The 19,936-nt window shown below is 40.7% G+C and overlaps 1 protein-coding gene across 3 annotated transcripts; it reads right to left on the minus strand.

The window, feature by feature from the left end:
* Positions 1–907: 907 nt before the first annotated feature.
* On the minus strand, positions 908–16,401 carry SFPQ (splicing factor proline and glutamine rich). Of its 3 annotated transcripts, XM_067725437.1 has the most exons (13): positions 15,472–16,401; positions 14,588–14,776; positions 13,922–14,223; positions 13,723–13,818; positions 12,633–12,829; positions 12,448–12,532; positions 12,003–12,120; positions 11,548–11,596; positions 11,346–11,467; positions 5,696–8,881; positions 2,548–2,595; positions 1,920–2,008; positions 908–997 (listed from the first exon to the last, which is right to left on the minus strand). In XM_067725437.1, the coding sequence occupies exons 1-10, from the start codon at positions 16,291–16,293 to the stop codon at positions 8,744–8,746; spliced, it is 2,118 nt and encodes a 705-aa protein (XP_067581538.1). In that variant the 5' UTR covers positions 16,294–16,401; the 3' UTR covers positions 908–997; positions 1,920–2,008; positions 2,548–2,595; positions 5,696–8,743. The 3 variants fall into 3 exon arrangements, with proteins under 3 accessions (XP_067581538.1, XP_067581539.1, XP_067581540.1); XM_067725438.1 differs by lacking the exon at positions 5,696–8,881; XM_067725439.1 differs by having other exon boundaries at positions 2,548–8,881; positions 15,472–16,400.
* Between the last annotated feature and the right edge of the window lie 3,535 nt (positions 16,402–19,936).

The following is a 19,936-nucleotide window of genomic DNA, read 5'->3' on the forward strand; positions in this document are numbered from 1 at the left end:
GATAATCAGAATGATTATGAACACTTAGAGCAGGATCTTGGGCCTCATCCCTGGTACTGACTATGCACAGCTTTTCAAAGCAAATTCCATGGGACCAGTGACTGCTGTGGCTTTCAACTCTCTCCCTTTGCAGTTACAAGGGAATTCCCCAGTGATCCAGTGATTAGGACTCTGTGCTTCCACTGCAGGGGGCACAGGTATGATCCCTGGTCAGGGAAACTAAGATCCTGCAGGCCATGTGGCACGGCTCCCCAAAAAAAACAAAACCAAAAAAAAAAACACCAAAAAGCAAACCCCGAATTACTTTTAATACGTACCTCATATTAATTTGGTGTGAAAGATCCCTTTAACAGTTTGTCAAGTTTTAATGAGAGCTTCAAGAATGGAGGGGGCAAGCAGATTTTATAGCAAATTCCAGAATTTTACACTGCGTATAAAATTCAACTCCACTTTAAAGAAATTGCTACTCAGGGTAACCAAAATATGGTTATTTGGCAAGACGCAATTCAGTCTCTACTCGTTAGTGAAGTAATGTCTTGACTACTCATAACCATAATCTGATAATCCTTTTGTGATATACAAAATGCTTTTTAACTGCTAATCACATGGTAATCTCAGGAATAAAACTTACTAAGACTGAAGGCAATTTTAAAATAATGATGGCTAAATCAGGTGAGTTTGATAGTGTAGGGCCATCAGGTTGATTAGTAATTAAGAGCTGAAAGCAGCTCTGCCAAAAAGGCCTCAAGAAGTAGAGTCCTAAATTATGTAGTTTGTTTTATACTTACAACATGGAATGACTTTTTTAATGTCACCTAGAAACAAGTTGCTGACATATACAGAAAATTCTGGAAAACGGAAGAGTCCTCTAGTTAAAAACAAAACCAAAACAAATGGAAGGACAATCTGATTTTAAAATGTCTTTATTAAACAACAGGTTGTTTTATTCCTCTTTGCTCTCTTCCTCACTGGTTTTCGGGACAGAGTTCACCGGATCCTGTCAATTAAAGGAAACAATTACTCCAAAAGACCTAAGAATCACATATCAAGGTCTCAAATATTTATCAGCATCAACCAAGTAAACTTCCTAACAGCAAAGTAACATTAATCAAGGAATGTGGTAGTAATAGTATTTAATGATCTTTAGATAACTAAGGATTAAAGAAGCAGAAATGATTTTAATATCAGACTCACCCAATGAGTTTATTAAATTTTACTTCCATTTTCTACAAGAACTTTCTTACAAGGCAGATCTCTAACATTCAAGACACTCCATTAATTGGCACCCTCTTTCTAGGTATAAGATATAGCCTCAATTCTTCCATTTTTGTTAATTTCAAACTGATTATGACAGCCCTTTATACCTAAGTGATACCTTGAACGAATGCAATTTCTGTAAGATGAAGGGACAGTAAGGTACCATCTACAAGTCACCTTTTTGTAAAAAAGTTTTATTGGAACACAGTCAAGTCCATCTGTCTACGACTGCTTTCCAGCTAGAACAGCAGAGTTGTTGCCAACCCTTCTAGATCATCATCTGTATTTATTTTTTCTTCCATCTATTCTCAACTATAGGTAATCCCACCATTTAACTATCTGATGAAAAACAGGGAACTTCAAATCTTCTGAACCTTCTTCTACATGGTCTTATGGACCCAGAGATGAATACAGATATATATTTTTATTTAAAACTTAAGTCCTGTTTTTGTGAGGCTTTAGCCAAACAGACAAGGTCTACCACACCTCAGAAGGCTGTAAAAATGTTTAAATATTTAAGCGTGTGCTATAAAAACATATTTCCTGTAAGAAAGTTTTAACGTAGAATAAATTAAAATGAGATATCCACACAAGTAGTTATTTTTATACCACCCGAGAGTCCTCCTGAAGGCAGTTTACAGAGTAAGAATCACTCAACTCACCTAGATATTTCATCAGTCTAACAAGTTGTAGCTTTCCTTCTTGATCAGCTCATGCTGTGTGATGTCTTGAGAACAAATATCTTATCCACCTATCATTAAAATATTAACTGTGTTAAAATAACATATTCAGTATATATTACATTTTTACTAACATGTACATTTTATTCTGACATCAACAGGTTGAATGAACCTGTTGAAAACAGGTTTTCCCTCCTACCAATGACTAGACAACTGTTCCTCACAATTTATTATGTAAAAAGGGATGGGATTTTGAATTGGTCCGAAGTTCATTTTAAGAGTACTGAAAATACATGTCTCCACTAATTCAAGCCTTCTTTTCTGATCTAAATCTTTCATCTTTTTCTTCTATTGTTTGACATCTTTGTAATAATCTGTAATAATTGGGATTTGTAATAATCCCAATCTTTTCTCTTTCCAACTCACATACACCCACACGCATGCACACACATTTAAAAAAAATAAATAAGGGTATTATCTTAGGAGAGGCGAACATCTTAAAAAAGAGTCAAACAGTTTTCACCCCACATAGCTAAATCAAATTATTTAACCATTAAATAGAAGTCAAACCCAAAATCCTCTACAGGTTAAACCTTCCAAGGAAACTTACTTCAACGGAATGAACACTCCAATATCAGCCAACATCAATCATTCTTACCTAAAGAATAATAAGAAAAAGTTAATATAAAAGACAAGGGCATAAAGATTTGAAAATGCTAGTTAATTTCAAAATTTAAAGAGTAAATTCCAGAGACAAAGATTGGGGGCAAGTTACAGCATAAAAAATAGGAAGAGACTTCATGGGGGGAAAAAATCTAAAATCATTCTGACGTAAGGTAGCAGTAGACACCTGAGTTCGAATGAGAATTGTATCCTCTTTAAAATACAAAAGCCTAACTGCATTTTCACCAGTCTGACCACAATGAAGTTTGACTGCAATCCAAAATATACTATCCCTTATGTGAAGGTATGTGACAACGTTTACCTTACCAAATGAGTTTTAACATCGGCTCTTTTCATATAAAAGCACGTACCCTGCTCCCCACCAAGCATGTCTTCCATTCTCAGGTGGACTGACCACCTTCAGCAGGAGTCCACCAAGAGAGCCCTCCCCCTTCCACAGTACACAACAATGCAGTTGTTATCCTGCAATCCTATATATTTGCCTCATTCTTTCCCTCTTAAGTCCTCACTGAGTTTTAAGTTAGGGCAGGGAAGCTATGCCTTATCGGGACAGCAAGGAACCTGAGTTTTTCTGAGGGAGAAGACATTCACCTTCACTATATATGCCTGGCAGGGCCACAGTGCACAAAAACCAGAAAGATCAGCCTTAATTCAAATTCCAGGTTTTTCTTCCTCCCTGATTATCAGCAACTGCCAAGGGTATATGAAATAGTTCCCTGTTGCACATGTACCATCCATAAGGGATACTATATCGTTTTGCATTCTTCCTCCATTCTCCAGATTATCCTATGCTGCATCCAGCCCCTTTTTCACCCTCCAAATAAATCTTTTCAGCACTGGTGTTCAAAAGCAACATTTTTATGTTTGATGGTTTACCAACTGTGAGCTTTCCACAGTTGAGACTTAAAAATTGCCAATCATTATCTAGCAGCAATGACAGATGATTGGGAGCAGCCAAATCCTCTGAATTCTTTCCCTAATAGGCAGCCATTTGAGAACTGCACTAGCTGACAGAGCACTGAAACATTATCAGCTAAAGCCAAAACCAAATAAAGGCCCAGAACAAACATCCTGGCTCTCTAAAACCTGTCCAAAATCATTAAGGGAAAGGCAGTAAATGCAGGACTGTGTATCATGTCACTGCAGCTGACAATGATTAACAATAGGAAACATGCAACCCCCATTAAGGTTAAAAGTCCAAAACTAGTCACACGCATCTCTTTATTGGGGAAAAGTGAAACTATTATGCATTCTTTGCAGGTTTTGCAACCTTATGTGAAGAGCACCCATTGCATTTCTTTCATCTTTCATAAAGCACCGGTACCTGTTCCAAGGGCCTAACAGTACGAAAATGCATTCTGGCATCACACCTCTGAACTTCCGACCATTCTCATTAAAAATAATTTTGGTTTGTAACAAGAAAAGACTATGAAATACAATGCGAGCACCTCGGTATATAGAGTTATTACTGAAACCCATTTATCCCCAGCTTTTTGACTGAGTGATTTTTTTTAAGACCCTCTGCACTAAGATTCACAAATTACAGCTACATACAAATCAAAACTAGTAAGAATTGACTAAAGTCACAGGTTTCTCATCGAAAGTGCAAAAGCCTATTCATCGAGATAAGCAGAATGAAGCAAAATTACCCCCCCACCCCAATGATGTCCATATATTGTAACAAGTACATTCTCTCAAAATTGTTATTGACTGTTAAGAGACAAACCTGCGCTTTTATTTCTAAACAATCACTGAACCACGGTAGCAAGTGCTGGCCACCGACTTAATGGATTATGCCACAGGAAAACCCCATCAGGGATGCATGCCAATTTAGTGACACTCTTGTCACTAATACTGAGCATTATGTTTGATGTGCACTGTATTACTAATATAGAGAGCTAAACTAGTCACCATTTGCTCTTTCATCTAGCAGGAGAGTCAAGTCATTTGGTTGAATGGACTACGTATTAAAGTACAAATTTGTCCCCACCTTGTGAATCGCTTGCCAAAGAACAAGCCATTTGTCTTGATACAATGAAAGAAAATTCTCATAGTCATGAAGAGTTTTACCAACATTTATGCAAAATAAACCAAACTTTCCAGTTACAGAGCAGAAAACATTATACACGAAAGCTGTTTCTCATGCATGCTAGCTAAAAACCAGTTCATAGACCAAAGTTCAGTTGAATTGAGGTCTGGAACAACAGTCGATGCAAAGCTTAAATCCTAAGCAACAAAGGAAGGTGCTTTTGAAGACTTACTGTTTTGGTAGTCGAACAGTTTGGATTGTAACATCACATCCCTAAAGCTAAGGGAACCAAATTCAAAAAGCTACTCTGAACATTTGCAGTTATCCTACAGAATACGACGAAGTCTTATGATTGGGAAATGATTCCCAACATGTATTCAATAGGCAAGTCAACATGCCACACCACTTTCCCCCAGGTTTAGAGTATAAACATATTTAGACAAATCACAGAACTTGAACTATTCATGTTAGATTCCCATCTATGCCCCAAGTTAGTAACAGAGGTGTTCCGATGGAGCCCATTTAAAAAAATTTTTAAATCACATTACAAAAAAAACTGTACTTTTAGTCTTAATTCACTCAACCTGCAGAGTAATTACCAAGATTACACTCAAACTGATATTGCTGACCTATGAGCAGGTCAGTTTGCTACAACAGAAACTAATTATCACATGCTATACAGTCTGTGTCAAGATGCTTAAAAAGCACTCTTACTTCCGAAGTATGGTATGGTCCCCTCCCCCACACCACTGATGTGTTTCATGTTATCTTCAGTTACAATGCAACTAAAAACCACACAACTGAATCAGATATACCAAATAATCAAGTTTGCACTTTTTATCTGAGAACTGCAACAGCACTGAATTCTGCCTGACAAATTACAGCTCTAAACCCAAACCCACGCAGTTTTGATATAAGCTAGCTTTATCATACAGGTGTTAGGTGCTGCACTGTAATTTCATTGTCAGAAGTATGATGTCAGAATGCCCACGGAATAAAAGTACATAGCAAGTCACCAAGTTAGATTATATTGCTTGTTACCTACCTGTATGCAGTCGGCAATGAGAATCTCGGAGCAAGCAGGAATACTACATCCGGGTCCTAATGTCCATTGCCATTTGCGGTACTACGTTCCTCACAGTTACGCACTGCAGAAATGCTGGCTAAATGCAGTTATGTAGCAGGCGACTACTTTAATAGTGCATAATTGCAGTCCAAGAACACCAGAAAATATTCCGCCACAACTTAGTGGCTTGCCCAAGAAAAGCCAAGTCTCTAAATTTTTATCTGCCATAATATGCCACTTATAAAAATTGCACAGGCGTAACATTACAATTTCCCAAATTATTATGTTTATATTAGTGGTATAATACATCTAATAAAGAGTGGTGGGGCTTATAGTATTTCTTAGAAGTTTACCTAAGCAAAGAGGATTATGGTTTCACTAAACGTTGAGCCAATGGGTTAAGTTTCTAAAACACCTATTAAATACACTGGGATCTCTTAGAGAATGCAGTTTTTAAAGATTAGGAATTATAAGAGGAGTAATAAGTTTAAAAACAATCAGTGTTCCTCTTAAAACAAAATTATGAGAGAAAGTGGAGGAGGAAACGGGGGCAGGTGGTTTCTTTAAATGAGAAAAATGGCTAAAATACTTCAAAAGTACTACTTTCCCTTTCCCACCCCCAAGTTTCATAAATCAGCTTTTAGGAATCTACTTTTAAAGATGATTCAAATTCCCATTAGGCTAAAAACTATCATATACATTCCAAGACTTGTTGAAAGTCTATTTGAGTAGCTTACGACCCTTGGTACGCTGCTGTTTCAGTGATTAAAGTCAAAACTTAGTTGAAACTAAGCAACATTACTTGCTAAACAACGTTTAGCAATTCTACACAATAAGGCTATCAAAACCACAACTTTCAGGAGATTATCCATTAGCATCCTTCACCACTCTTCAAAGGTACAGTACTACCAAAAGCTTATTTTAGGGGTCTGTGCCAGCATCCCTTATAAAGAAAGGCATGTAATCTGAAAAATAAACTGAAACATTAATTTTATAGGCAGATTTTTCCATTTCCCCACCAGCCCCCGCCCACACATTCAAGTTCACCCTCTGTGGGTGTCCCATGAACACCCCTTATTTTCTTATCATTAGTGGAGTCCCTACCATACAATTCAATCAAATTGTAATGGACTCCTTTCAAATCAAGACCCTTGTTTCCGGTACAGAAAATCTCATACATTATCACCAATTAATAACTTGACTTGGGACAAAACTTCCTCATTGATATAATTCTGGTAGAACTACTCATTTCCAAGTGTCTTGGTGAACAGAAATAATGAACATTTTCTAATGAGATTCTCTCCCTTAATTAGTACACCAGGTACCTGTCAGTCACACAACCAGAATTCGGTGGCATGCCTTTATACTCCACTAGTGTTTTACTTTTAGTATTAACAGGTTTCCTATGCACGAGTGCTCAATTGTTTCAACAACAGGTTTCCCTTTGTACTCAGGCACAATACTAAGCCTTCAGTATTTAAACAAAGATTTGGTTTAGAATTTTACTTTTGCCAATTAACACCAACAGAGGTGAAAAGGAGGAAGACACATTCCATAGTAAGAGTTCTATAATGTACAAATTTGAATGGAAACATAACTAAGAACAAAGCCAAACCATTCAGTTACCTTACCTACTACTTTTAGGAAGTTATTCCTCTGCTAACAATATAAACATGGGAAAGCAGGTTCCCATTGTACTAACAGACAACAGTAACGATCTATTTTATTAATAAGTCAAAATGTCTCTAATGAAAGGAGATTCAATGAAGTTGACAATAAACTGACAACACCATCGAAAAGCTCCAAAGCTTTATGGTGGGAGGAAAGGATATTTGTACTGTGTAGCACGAGCAACTCTCCAGATTTAGTGCTACATCAAAAGGAAACTATGGAAAAACACGTTAAAAGTATTTCACAGTAAGTATAGTTCTCTGCAACCCTATTTGTTATTAAGTCACTACCAGCTCTTAGAAAAGAAAATAAGTTTTTTTATAGTCCTACAGATTTTTGCCCAACAGAAGTACCACAAGGAGATGTAAAAGTTAGAGTACAAATGTATACATAGCCAAACCTACTTTATGATGACTATACCTTACTTTCGAGTTTAATTATTCAGACTAAACCCCATCTTTATAAATCACTTGAAGTAATACATGAAAAGACTTCATGTTTAACAATCTTTAATTCAGATGTGAATGTTCAATACAAGCCGTTCGTAGGGCTTGGGACTCGTTCTTTAAAAAACAAGAATGGAGGAATGCAACAAAATGATCTTTCCACTTGTTCTTCAGAAACTTTCAAGGAAAGGATAGATCATAGGGCCGTAAAAGATCCATTTAAGTCATGCCCACTTTCTCCCCCTACCAACAGTCTTACACCCATTCCATAATCTTAATACACATTCCTGAATGAAGATTTACAGTTCAGCTTTGCTTACATAGCCATTTGAAAATACTAGCACCGGCTTGCTTCCTATAATGCCAAACAAATCAAATCATGAAACTATTCAATATGCATTTCTTCTTTTTAAAACAAGGGGGTACTTAAATGTAGAAAGCAATACTTAGCCTACAAATACATTTCCCAGAAATGGCATATGCCACTCAAAGGCCTAGACACTCTTATGCTTTCCAAGTGGAACACCTAGCCTAATGTGCATAGAAGCATGAATGGCAAAGTTGAAGATCAAAATCTTAACTATTTTTTCTATTTATTTGAAGCACAGTAAAAAAAAAAAATTGGTACACTTTGGAAATCAGTGGCACAAGGTACACTGCCATAAATTGAGGGACATTATACAGTTAAAAAAAAAAAAAAAAAGGAAAAAAAGGAAAAAAAATTCCCCTGTTTCAAACACTGCATTACATAATTTTACCTGCCCAAACAGACCATTTACAAATATTAGGTCAATAAACTGCTAACATCCATAAAAAGGTAGCTTTCTTACTAAAATGCAAGAATTTAAAAGATTGCTATCTAAACAAGAAAAGACAAAAACAAACTGGAATGAAAGCCTAGATATCACATCTAAAATCGGGGTTTCTTGTTTGGGCCTTCATACTCTTCTCTCCCTCTACCATATCCTGCCGGAGTTCCAGGCCCCATTCCTCTAGGACCCTGTCCACCCACAGGTCCCGCACCTCCCTGCCCAAAGCGCTCAGTACGCTATTGGAACAGTTAAGTAACAGTTCATTATATGTAGTTGATGTCCATGTGTGTTAAGTAAATATTTTAGAAGGTTCCGTAGTCAACGTTCGTCGATACAATCACCAATGAGTCGATCCACAGGTACCGGGAACATAGAAAGGAAAAAAGGGTAATTTGAAAATTAGTTTACGATAATACATGCCTTGTGGTATGTTCCCACTTGAGCCATTCTCATACACCTGTTTCAAAGAATAGATCTTCCCTGTAGTGCTAAAAAATTTAAGAATTAGTGCAGATGTGAAAACCCATTCCAAAATGAGTTTTAAGAAATTTCACATCAGATTAACCCACTGAAAAGCTTACACACTTCTCACTTTCAAGGTCTGAACAGGAAATTTAATTTCCAAGTAAGCCTAACAAGCCCAACCAGACAGATTCAATTCACTCAATGAAGTGACAAAGACCTACTCACCAGTTAGTGGTATGTGCTGCATAAGAAACCTTGTGCTTTTCAAGATCTTAAGACACATCTGCTAAGTTGCAGAAACCTTAAAAGGTTCAAAGTTTTAATAAAATGCTACCAGACTACAAAAAGAAAAAGAATAAAAGACTAATAGATTTAGTCACTTAACCGGCACAGTAACTTGATTTAAAAGTGTGTTGCCATATTCTCACAGGTATACCACCTTCAGAGCCATCACTGTATAACCAGAGACAATTATGTTCACAGTACTGTTCTCTACAATTGCAAATTGACTGTATATACAGCCCACCCTCATAACAGCCCAACTTTCCCCTTAGGTCTGTAAAAAGTCCACTGACAGTTATGATTCCGTGTTTTGGGTGTCTCCCAAACAGCATTAACACCAAGCTTAAGTGACTGCAATAAAGCAGGACTTCATTATTCCACCTAGTTTTAGGTACTTCTAGTCCTAGAAACCTATGTTCCCAAACAGAAAAACCCTACAGATATGCAAAAGCACAGCAGCCTGAACTATCTTTCAAATTCTATTTAAAACAGACCAGTTATTCTGAGTATTGCTAGGAAAAAAACAAAACAAAACCCGAAAACCAGAAAAAAAACCCCCCAGAAACTAAAACGGCATCAGGGTTTAACTGTTACCATATATGATTTCAACATGCTTCCTACAAAATACTACAGGGTTACTATAAAAATACTAAATCCTAATCCTTCAAACTATTTCAAAATCCTAAAATTCTTAGGTTTTCAGCGCGTTGTATTGTATGTTTTATCTCAAAAAGGTAAAGAGGAAATTTGGGGGTTTTACAATTATGTTATTACAGTATCTTAGAACCCAGGAGCTACATGTCACATGGACTACAGAATCTTAACTGTGGGAACATCATGTCAAATTACAGTTACAAATCTGATACATACCTACACCTGCCTATTAAGAAGGATATAAACCAAAATGTTACCCACATTATTTTTAAAATTCAATTTGAAGAAAGCTAACAGCACTACGTTTAACCCAACCAGCTACTTATGATTCTAATTCTCAAAAGCCTTAAGTAGAGTTTAAATAGATGAGGCCCCATTCTAAATCCTTATGTTCTTATTTGTAAAATGAATCTAGTGAGCTATATGCTGCAGCTTCCCTCCTTTGCCAAAAGCCTGTAGGTGAACTAATCAGATTCAATTCAGTTGTGACAATGTACTTTTCTCCAAACCCACCTCTACAGCCAATACTCAGTTCTTCTAAGGATTGTAAAGTCCTAATACAGCCACTCAGACCAACTCACTTGGTTGTTCTAAAGTATCCTGACAGACTATCTGTACAGCTAAAATATGACAGCATCAAGAAGGTTCAGATCAAATGCACACAACTAGTATGCTTAAAATTATCATTGACTTTTGCTACCCTGTAGCAAAACAGAGATGTCAGTTTATTTTAGAAGGTACACCTATAGACAGGCCCAACAGGTGGGAAACGACGAGTCCGAAGACTAAACAATTCCTTTTTCATGGGTAGAAGTCACACCAAATATAGGTCAAAGTCCTACACATTGCTAAAACATGCCTAAAGCTACAAACAAGTCTGATTCACACTTTTGGCAAATACCAGCTTAACGAATGACAGCTTGCCATTTGATTACTCTCACGTGGATGTAGAATAATGTTACATTATCTAACATTTAGAATTTGGATTTGCCATGAGCTATAGTGCAAAAGTACACAAGCAATATAATGGAAAGCACCTAAGTCTACTTATTGCCAAAGATAATTCCAACATACTACTAAAAGCATTGACTTTTTGTTGGCAACCTTATCTGTTTAGGTTACCACATTGAGTTCTTCTATGTTGCCAAAGTACTCCTCAATACTACGATTTACATGATAGGGGAACTAAAAGAGGTCCAGTCGCCTACTTAAAAACAAAAACAAAAACAAAAAAACACACACACATAAGTTGTGAAAACGAGAATTTCCTTTTGAACTATGTCCCACAGGATACATTACCATGTCGCTTCCCATCATGGAACCACTCATTGTTGCCGGTGGAACTCCAGGATTAGCTTCATAACCTATGCCACCACCACCACCTAGAGGTGGAAATTTCTGGCCTCCTGAACCATAGGGATCTAGGAAACAAAAATGCTGGTTACAACTCAACCAGAATACTGCTCTTCAGTGGTATTACTAATTTAATTTTCATTCTTACCTCCCATGTTCATTGCTCCTCCACCGCCCATTCTCATGTCTCTTTCTCTCTGAAAGAAAAAAAACCCGTTCATACACCTGTACTAAATCCATACCAAGCATTCTTGAATACAAAAGAATTTCCAAAGTTTAAAAAAAAAATTGTTTTTCAACTTAAGGGAAAACAATAAGGTAATTTTAAAAATCAGTAATCTGAAACCAGGTGAGACTCCATTATCAAAAGACCTATAAAGCAAGCTTCTTCCCAACCAATGAAATCTTTTGGCCCACCCAAGGAAAAGATAAAACTCAAAGGAAAAGGCATATCAATCATAATACACCACCTGGGTTAAAAAGAGAAAAAATGGCAGAATAGCTATAATATGAAAGGTTATATTTAACTGAATAAAATTTCATCCTAGATGTCTACAAACTTTGTAGAAAACTCCAATTACACTGCAAAAGAAGTTTACTTACCGGATCCATGTAGCCCATCCGGCTATAACTTTCCTCTCTTTGGCGTCTCATTTGTTCTTCCATCTCACGTTGACGAATCATCATCTCTTCTTCCCTCCTACGTCGTTCCTCCTCTTGCCTAGAAACATTCATCAAACATAAAAACTAAAGTTTTATCCACATTTTAAAAATTCAATTTGAAAAAAACTAGTAGTTTGCTTAAGAGCATTACAAAGTCTAGGTTAGAGCAAATACACACAAAGGCTGGGACAGTGACTAAGAAGAGCCCTAAAGGTATTTCAGCAAAGTAAGTGAGCCTTATAACAAAAATCTTACACTCTATTTCAATTTAAGCATTAAACCAAAGCTGCCACAGTATTTAACACCTCTGTATTTCATCTGACTCACCTGCAAAATTTAGGTACACTTAATGCAGAAGCAAAGACTTAATTTAACAAGATTTTACCTCAACTGCATCTCTTTACGTTTCTGCATTTCTTGATTGTGAAGTTCTTCCATGCGTCTTAATTCTTCCTGGCGTCTCATCAGATCTGAACATTGGAAAATTTTGTCATACATTCACATTAGTGAAATTCTAGTAAGTTCAAAAGGCAAACGACCCTAACGGTAATATTTCAGAGAGTCCTTTACCTTGACGCAAAAGATTTGCCTGATGCTCATGATAGGCATCTTCCATTTCACTTTCCAATTTGTCCTTTGCATCTTTCATGTTTTTTTCAACTTGTTCCCGCTGCTGTTTTTCCATTTCATCCAGGGACTTCCACCTCTGAGAATACTCATACTCAAATGTGCCATGCTGGGCAAAACGAGGAGGGGTTTCTCTCTCCCTGACAATATTTAAATATGAACCAATTTACAGATGCACACAAGAAATGTATCTGATTTCCCCTAAAAACAATGGTCACTTCACTGGCCTGTTACTGCTAAGAAATACTGAAAGGTACAGATCACCTTGATTCTTAATAAGGTATTTTTACAGCAAAAACAATACATGTTCCAGAAAGACATAGTCAACAGTAACATGGGCACTGAAGGTAAATCCTACCTTCCTCACTTTCTATTTCCCTAGCCAAATTCTGATTCAAGAAATATTTTTTCAACCCTTAAAAATGAGGATACCGGGCTTCCCTGGTGGCACACTGGTTAAGAACCCGCCTGCTAACGCAGGGGAAATAGGTTCAAGCCCTGGTCCGGGAAGATCCCACATGCCGCGGAGCAACTAAGCCCGTGCACCTCAACTACTGAGCCTGCGCTCTAGCACCCGTGAGCCACAACTACTGAGCCCGTGTGCCACAACTACTGAAGCCTGTGCACCTAGAGCCTCTGCTCCACAACAGGAGAAGCCACCACAATGAGAAGCCCACGCACCGCAACAAAGAGCAGCCCCCACTCGCCGCAACTGGAGAAAACCTGCGTGCAGCAACGAAGACCCAACGCAGACAAAAATAAATTAATTAAAAAAAAAAAGAGGATCCTTACAACACATCCTAACAACCATTAAGAACAAAACAAGAATGCATGTGAAATATACCTACCTCAGAAACAACACTAGGTATTTGAGTAACTGCTTCAAAACCTCTAGCTTTCTGAGGCTGAGGTTTTCATTATGCCCATCCATTTCAAAGAACTTTGCATATTTTAAGCAAAATTGAAAAATTACTCTAGCAAGTTCTCGTTTACACTTAAATTAAGAACTGCCCAAAAGTTCAACAGATCTTACTTTTGATACATTGGATTCTTCTGTGCAAGTTTTTCAGGAAGACCATCTTCATCATCTAACTGTTCAAGGGGTTCCACAATGACTGGACGAGGAGTTCTAACAACAAAAATGGTTCCATCTTAATTTTGTTCCAGTTTCACTGCATTTTCTTCATACAAGTTAATAAATAAAAGTTATTCGAATAAACATAAAAACTTACGTTGTTAGTAAGAAAACACCTTCACTGCATCTTTCAAATGCTTTTCTTGCTGCTGGTTTAGAAGCAAATTCAACAATGCCTTTCCCTGTAGATCTTCCACGATCATCCACAATTACAACAGCCCTTTCAATAGGACCAAACTGACTAAAGGCTTCTTCCAACAGTTCATTGGAAACATAAGGTGAAAGATTTCGAACAGAAAGGGCAGCAGCATGTGTGGCAAATCGAACCCGAAGCTGTCTACCTCTCATGGGTGTATCATCAAGTTCAGCTTTAGCAATTTCAGCTAATGCTCTAGATTCCTGAAAGCATCAAGACATACAGTCACGTTAATGACCTCAAAACTGGCTACTGCCCACCCTAAAATTGCCATAAGCCTAACTCCCGATCCTATTCTTCTGACAGCTCTCAGCTCAACTATCTCCAGACAGCCCACCCTGACACCATTCAGGGGAGGGAGGTAAATACCTTACCCACCCACTCCCTTCCTTTCTTAGATACCAACAATTATGCACTGTACAACAGCTGCAACTTTTGTGTGAGTGATGAAAAATTTAAAAACTAATTTATTCTTGCTGGTTTAAAAAACACTATGTTTGTTGTAGGAAAAAAAGACCCTTTTAATTCCACCAAAAAAAAAACACAAACAAAAACAAAAAAACTCACAAGCTTAATAAATCCAAATCCTTTGCCTTTGTTGATAAAAACTTCTCCTGGTTCTCCATATTTAGCAAATAATCTTTTGAATTCATCCTCCGTGATATCAGCAGGTAAATTACCAACAAACAACCGACAACGCTGCGTGTAAGTTTTCTCTCCAGGCCTCCTCAAGAGAGACAAGTTGGCTTTAAACCCCTAGTGAAAAAGGAAAGGAATTTTCAGATACCAGTTACCTCTGCAAATAGGAAGACCCAATAATAATTTTCGTTTTTCCCAAACTGGGTATGTTACAGTCAAGTTGCTCTCCTGTTCCATTTAAAGTCAAAGATGCTACTACATTTACGGGATTTCCAATGTAATTAGTCCGAACATCAAAGACCGTAAACCATCCAGAACAGTCTCGAAAACAGCCACAAACCTCTCTATAGAGTAGACTCTATATCAGGAACCTCGTCAGCGGTTTATGCTAAATGTCAAAATCAAAATCATAGTGGGCAAAAGTTAAAATGGTGGTGGGATATTAAACAAAGAAAACGACCAAAATTCCGTTGTCGACAAGCCCTGGGCCTGCGCGTGTAAGACCAGGACTACCTCGATCTCTCCAATCCTCCACCCTATTCTGGCTCCCAGGATCCACTAGCTTTAACAAGGCCCACCATAGCTTCTCAGCGCCTCCTTCCGTCAGTTCTCCGCCAGCCGGGAGGCCTAACCCGGGGTGGGGGGGGGACAGCTGGCAGACCCGAGCCGTCCGCCCCTCACTGCAGCAGCCGGCCCCGCCCCCCCACCCCCGGGCGCAGGCGCCCTTTCCGGTCTCCAACAAAATGGAGGGCGGAAGGGGGGGGCCGCCGCCATCTTAGGGAAACCGACCCGTAGCGCAGGGAGACACTCACCTCGGAGTCAGAGATCTTCTCCTCACTGCGGCCCCCGGGCCCGCCGGGTGGCGGCCCTTGGTGGTGCTGCTGGTGGTAGGGCGGGTGGTGTTGCCGGCCCCCGCGGGGCTCCCCGCCGCCTCGGTGCGGCGGCTTGGGGTGGCCGCCAGGAGTGCTTAGGCCCGGGCCGCCGCCGGGCTTCGGCCCGCCTGGCATTTTGCCGCCTTTGGGGCCGCCGGCTCCTGGGCCCTGCTTAGGCCCGGGGCCCGGGACCCCCGCGGGTGGAGGCGGCGGGCCGCCAGCCTGAGGGGGGGTGGTGGGGACCCCGCTGCTCGGCGGCGCGGGCGGGGGCACCCCGGGGGGCGCCGAGGTGACAGCGGGCGGCGGGGTCGGGGTGGGGCCTGGCCCCGTGGGGGCCCCCGAAGTCGGGGGTGTGGCGGGCGGCGCCGAGCCGGAGGCCGGGGGAGCGCTGCCTACTCCGGGAGCAGGGCCGGGTCCCTGAGGGACGGCAGGCTTAGATGAGTCCTGTGGCGGCGGCGGCGGCTGATGCGGCGGCTGCGGATGCGGCGGCTGGTGCGGCGGCGGCTGAAGCGGCGGCGGCTGCTGTGGTGGCGGCTGCTGCGGCGGTGGCTGCTGCTGTTGCTGGTGCGGAGGCGGTGGCGGGATCGGAGGCTTGGGGCCGCCCTGGCCCGGGCCGGGCCCCAAAGGTCCGCGGTTCTGATTGAGGCCCATGCCGGGTGGCGGGGAGCGGAAATCGTGGAGGCCGCCGCGGCCGCCTCCCCCTCCGCGTCGGTGGAAACCGCCACCGCCACCGCCCCGACTTCGGAACCGGTCCCGAGACATGTCTGTGATCAAGGGGCGGTCGAGGCAGAAGCGAAGAAGACGTTCGGGGAACGTGGAGGCCACCTTGCTTCGCACAAGATGGCGGATGACACAGGCGGCGCGCCGCCTTTGTCCTCTTCTTATATAGGCCGGCTGGCACGGCCCCGCCTACTTCTCGATCTGTAGCTCCAAAAGCCAGTTGCAAGTACTGTACTTGATGACGCTAAGTTACGAGAAACTAATCTTTCCTATTGGCTCCCGATGAGAGGCGGGAGGCGTGGAGTGGTTGAAGTTTCCAGTCGGCCAATGAGCGGAAAAGGAGTTGGCTGTAGGCCACAGTGATTTGCTGGGAGACATTTGAATGGGTTCTCCAGAGCAATTTTCCCGTGAAAGCAAATAGCCAGGGCCCTATCAGCAGCTCCTAGGGAGAGATGTTAGAAGGCTCCTTCCTTTCTTGATTGCTCTTAGGAGCAGCCTGCTGGTATCCTTCCCCAGAAAGAACAGCAGTCTCTGGTTCAAAAGCATAAATGAAGTGCCTGCTATCTCTTCCACCTCGTGCTGGGCCAATAAAATTAGAGAAATAAAATCTTAACCGATTTCACACACACCATCTTACTGATTTTATTTTGGAACCTCATTGGAGTACTGGTTTGGTCTAGCAGTATAAATGGCTCAATAAGCTTCAGTGCCCTCTTTGTTAAAAGAGAAAGGCCTTGATTTTGTGTGTGTGTATATAGACTAGTAATTTACAAACACGAATCACAGAAAGAATTTAACATTTTTCTTAATTCTGCTACCTCAAAACACTTTATGAACAGATTAAGATACTTTAAAACTACAATATTAAAATATCTAGAATTGGGAGATTGGGATTGACATATATACACTAATATGTATATAATGGATAACTAATAAGAACCTGCTGAATAAAAAAATAAATAAAATTCAAAAATATATATATATGGGGCTTCCCTGGTGGCGTAGTGGTTAAGAATCCGCCTGCCAATGCAGGGGACACAGGTTCGAGCCCTGGTCCGGGAAGATCCCACATGCCGCGGGGCAGCTAAGCCTCTGTGCCACAACTACTGAGCCCGCGTGCGACTACTGAAGCCTGCCCGCCTAGCGCCTGTGCTCCACAACAAGAGAAGCCACCGCAGTGAGAAGCCCGCACACCACAACAGAGAGTAGACCCCACTCACCACAACTAGAGAAAGCCTGCGCACAGCACCGAAGACCCAACGCAGCCAAAAATAAATAAAATTAATAAATTTATTTTAAATAAATATATATATATATATGGAATCAACAAATGGACAGCATCCTTCTTACTTCAAAATCTCCAACTACTTTGAAGTGCATGAGACATTTCCCTTAATACCTCTCCTAGTTAGTGTCATCTATGGACCTTTGGGTGGATCATTCCTCCCTCAGTTAATACTAGCTCATGGCTCACTGTCTTTCTTTCTACTTCTGTACATCATTTAACATCTGTGTGGATGACCACCCAATACTCTGTTAATCCTTTACCTACTCACCTCCAACAATCTTTCCCTCCATCCTATGTCAGCCACCCCACCCACATCATATATAGTTATTCCTGTTTGTTATTGCCAGGAATAACATCCCTAAAAAATCTCTATTTCAAGCATCCCAACTAACACAGTAACTTTGATTCTTTGGCTTCGTCAAAACCTCCAAACCGGGACTCACCTAGCGGTCCAGTGGTTAAGACTCCATGCTCCCACTTTAGGGGGCATGGGTTAGATCCCTGGTGGAGGAATTAAGATCCCACAGGCTGCGTGGCCAAAAGCAAAAAACAACAAACAAAACGCCAAACCATTAAATGTATGACTTTTTCACTCTATCTCACATTTTTATATTCATAACTTGTGTTAACCCAGTTTAGATGTTACGATTGCCACAACTCTTGTTTTTCTCTTTCCCCATATACTCACCTGGTAAAACCCCAATTCTGGTTGGACCAAAGAATTCACCTTCTTTAACAAGGGCTGAGGCTTTCACTTTAAATTTTGACCACGGACCAGAAAAGGGCATTAGACTTTCCCTGGCAATCGTACTGAATTTCTCTAGTAAGTTCACTTTCCCACTTCCAGAGATAGTGTATTTCATGCTTTCTCTGTTCAAACTCCTACACCCTCTTCTCTCACTCTACCATAAATAATGACTTCTCATAGTTCTTTGAGAAAACAAAAATCAGGATCATTCTCATCCAACTAGGAGCTACAAGCCTACTTGCATCTGCACCCATTTCTGACTTCCTGGTACCATGAAAGATGTGTCTCTGCCCCTACCAAAGGGCAAACCCCACCCCCAGTGCTGTGGATCCCACACCACCACCCCCATACCTTCTCAAGGATTTTTCCTTGCTGTACCATCAGTTACTTCTACTGAATCACTTCCGTCTTAAAAATAAACAAACCCTCCCTTTTACCCAGTCATCTCATTTCTTCACTCCTCTTTGCAACAATACTAAAACAAATTGCCCACACTAGAGGTCTCCATATCCTCACCTCTGTTTCCTCTTCAATCCAACTCAATCTGTCCACCCTTCTCTTAAACCTGAGAAGGATACCAATAAGCCACAAGTTGCCAAATCCAATAAACAGTTCTCGATGCTATCTCTTTTTACCTGTTAGCAGCATTCGACATAGGTGGTACTCTGTCTTTCACGAAACACTTTCCTTACTGGCCTCTGTGACACCACACCCTTGTGATTTTTTTCTTGCCTAAGTGTCCTGTCTCCTTTGCTGACTTCTCCATCTTAGGACCCCTAAATGATGAGATATTTCAGAGCTCAGTTCTGGGCCCGCTTTAACAACTAGGTTCTCTTATCTAGTCTCTTCAAGACTTCAAACACCATCTAAATGTTAATAATCTTTTTTTAAAAAGGGGTCTAGTTCCCCGACCAGGGATCGAACCCCTGCATTGGGAGCACGAAGTCTTAGCCACTGGACCACCAGGGAAAGCCCTAAATGTTAATAATTTTTACATTTTATTACCATGGTAGGATAGAGCTCTCCTCTGAGCTCCCAACTTATCCAACTACTTATTAGACACCTACATTTGGAGGTCTAGCTGGCATATCAGCTCATGCTCATGATTTTATCAACCTATCTTGTTCCTTCCAGTGTTCCCCAGCATGATAAATAGCATTATATAGTTAACAACAACAAGGATTTATCCTCTGCACGAAATCAAAAAATCAGTTCTACCTCCAACATATATCTTTTTTTTTTTGGCTGTGTTGGGTCTTCATTGCAGTGCACGGGATTCTCATTGCAGTGGCTTCTCTTATTGCAGACCACAGGCTCTAGGTGCATGGGCTTCCGTAGTTGCAGCACGCGGGCTCAGTAGTTGTGACACACAGGCTTAGTTACTCTGTGGCATGTGGAATCTTCCTGGACCACGGATCGAACCCGTGTCCCCTGCATTGGCAGATGGATTCTTAACCACTGCGCCACCAGGGAAGTCCCTGCTTTCCCAGTCTTATCTCTCTAGTTCTCAGACCCCGTCCACAGGGAGCCCTAATCTTTTCTTAGGATTTATCAAGTTACTTTGTCTGCATGCTTTTTGCCTCAAGCTATTTGGTCTTGCTGTTTGCTCAGCCCAAAGTGCTCTTCCCCCAACTTTCTGCAGTGTTATG

This window comes from Pseudorca crassidens, chromosome 2 (assembly GCF_039906515.1).
Source record: "Pseudorca crassidens isolate mPseCra1 chromosome 2, mPseCra1.hap1, whole genome shotgun sequence".
Taxonomy (NCBI): Eukaryota; Metazoa; Chordata; class Mammalia; order Artiodactyla; family Delphinidae; genus Pseudorca; species Pseudorca crassidens.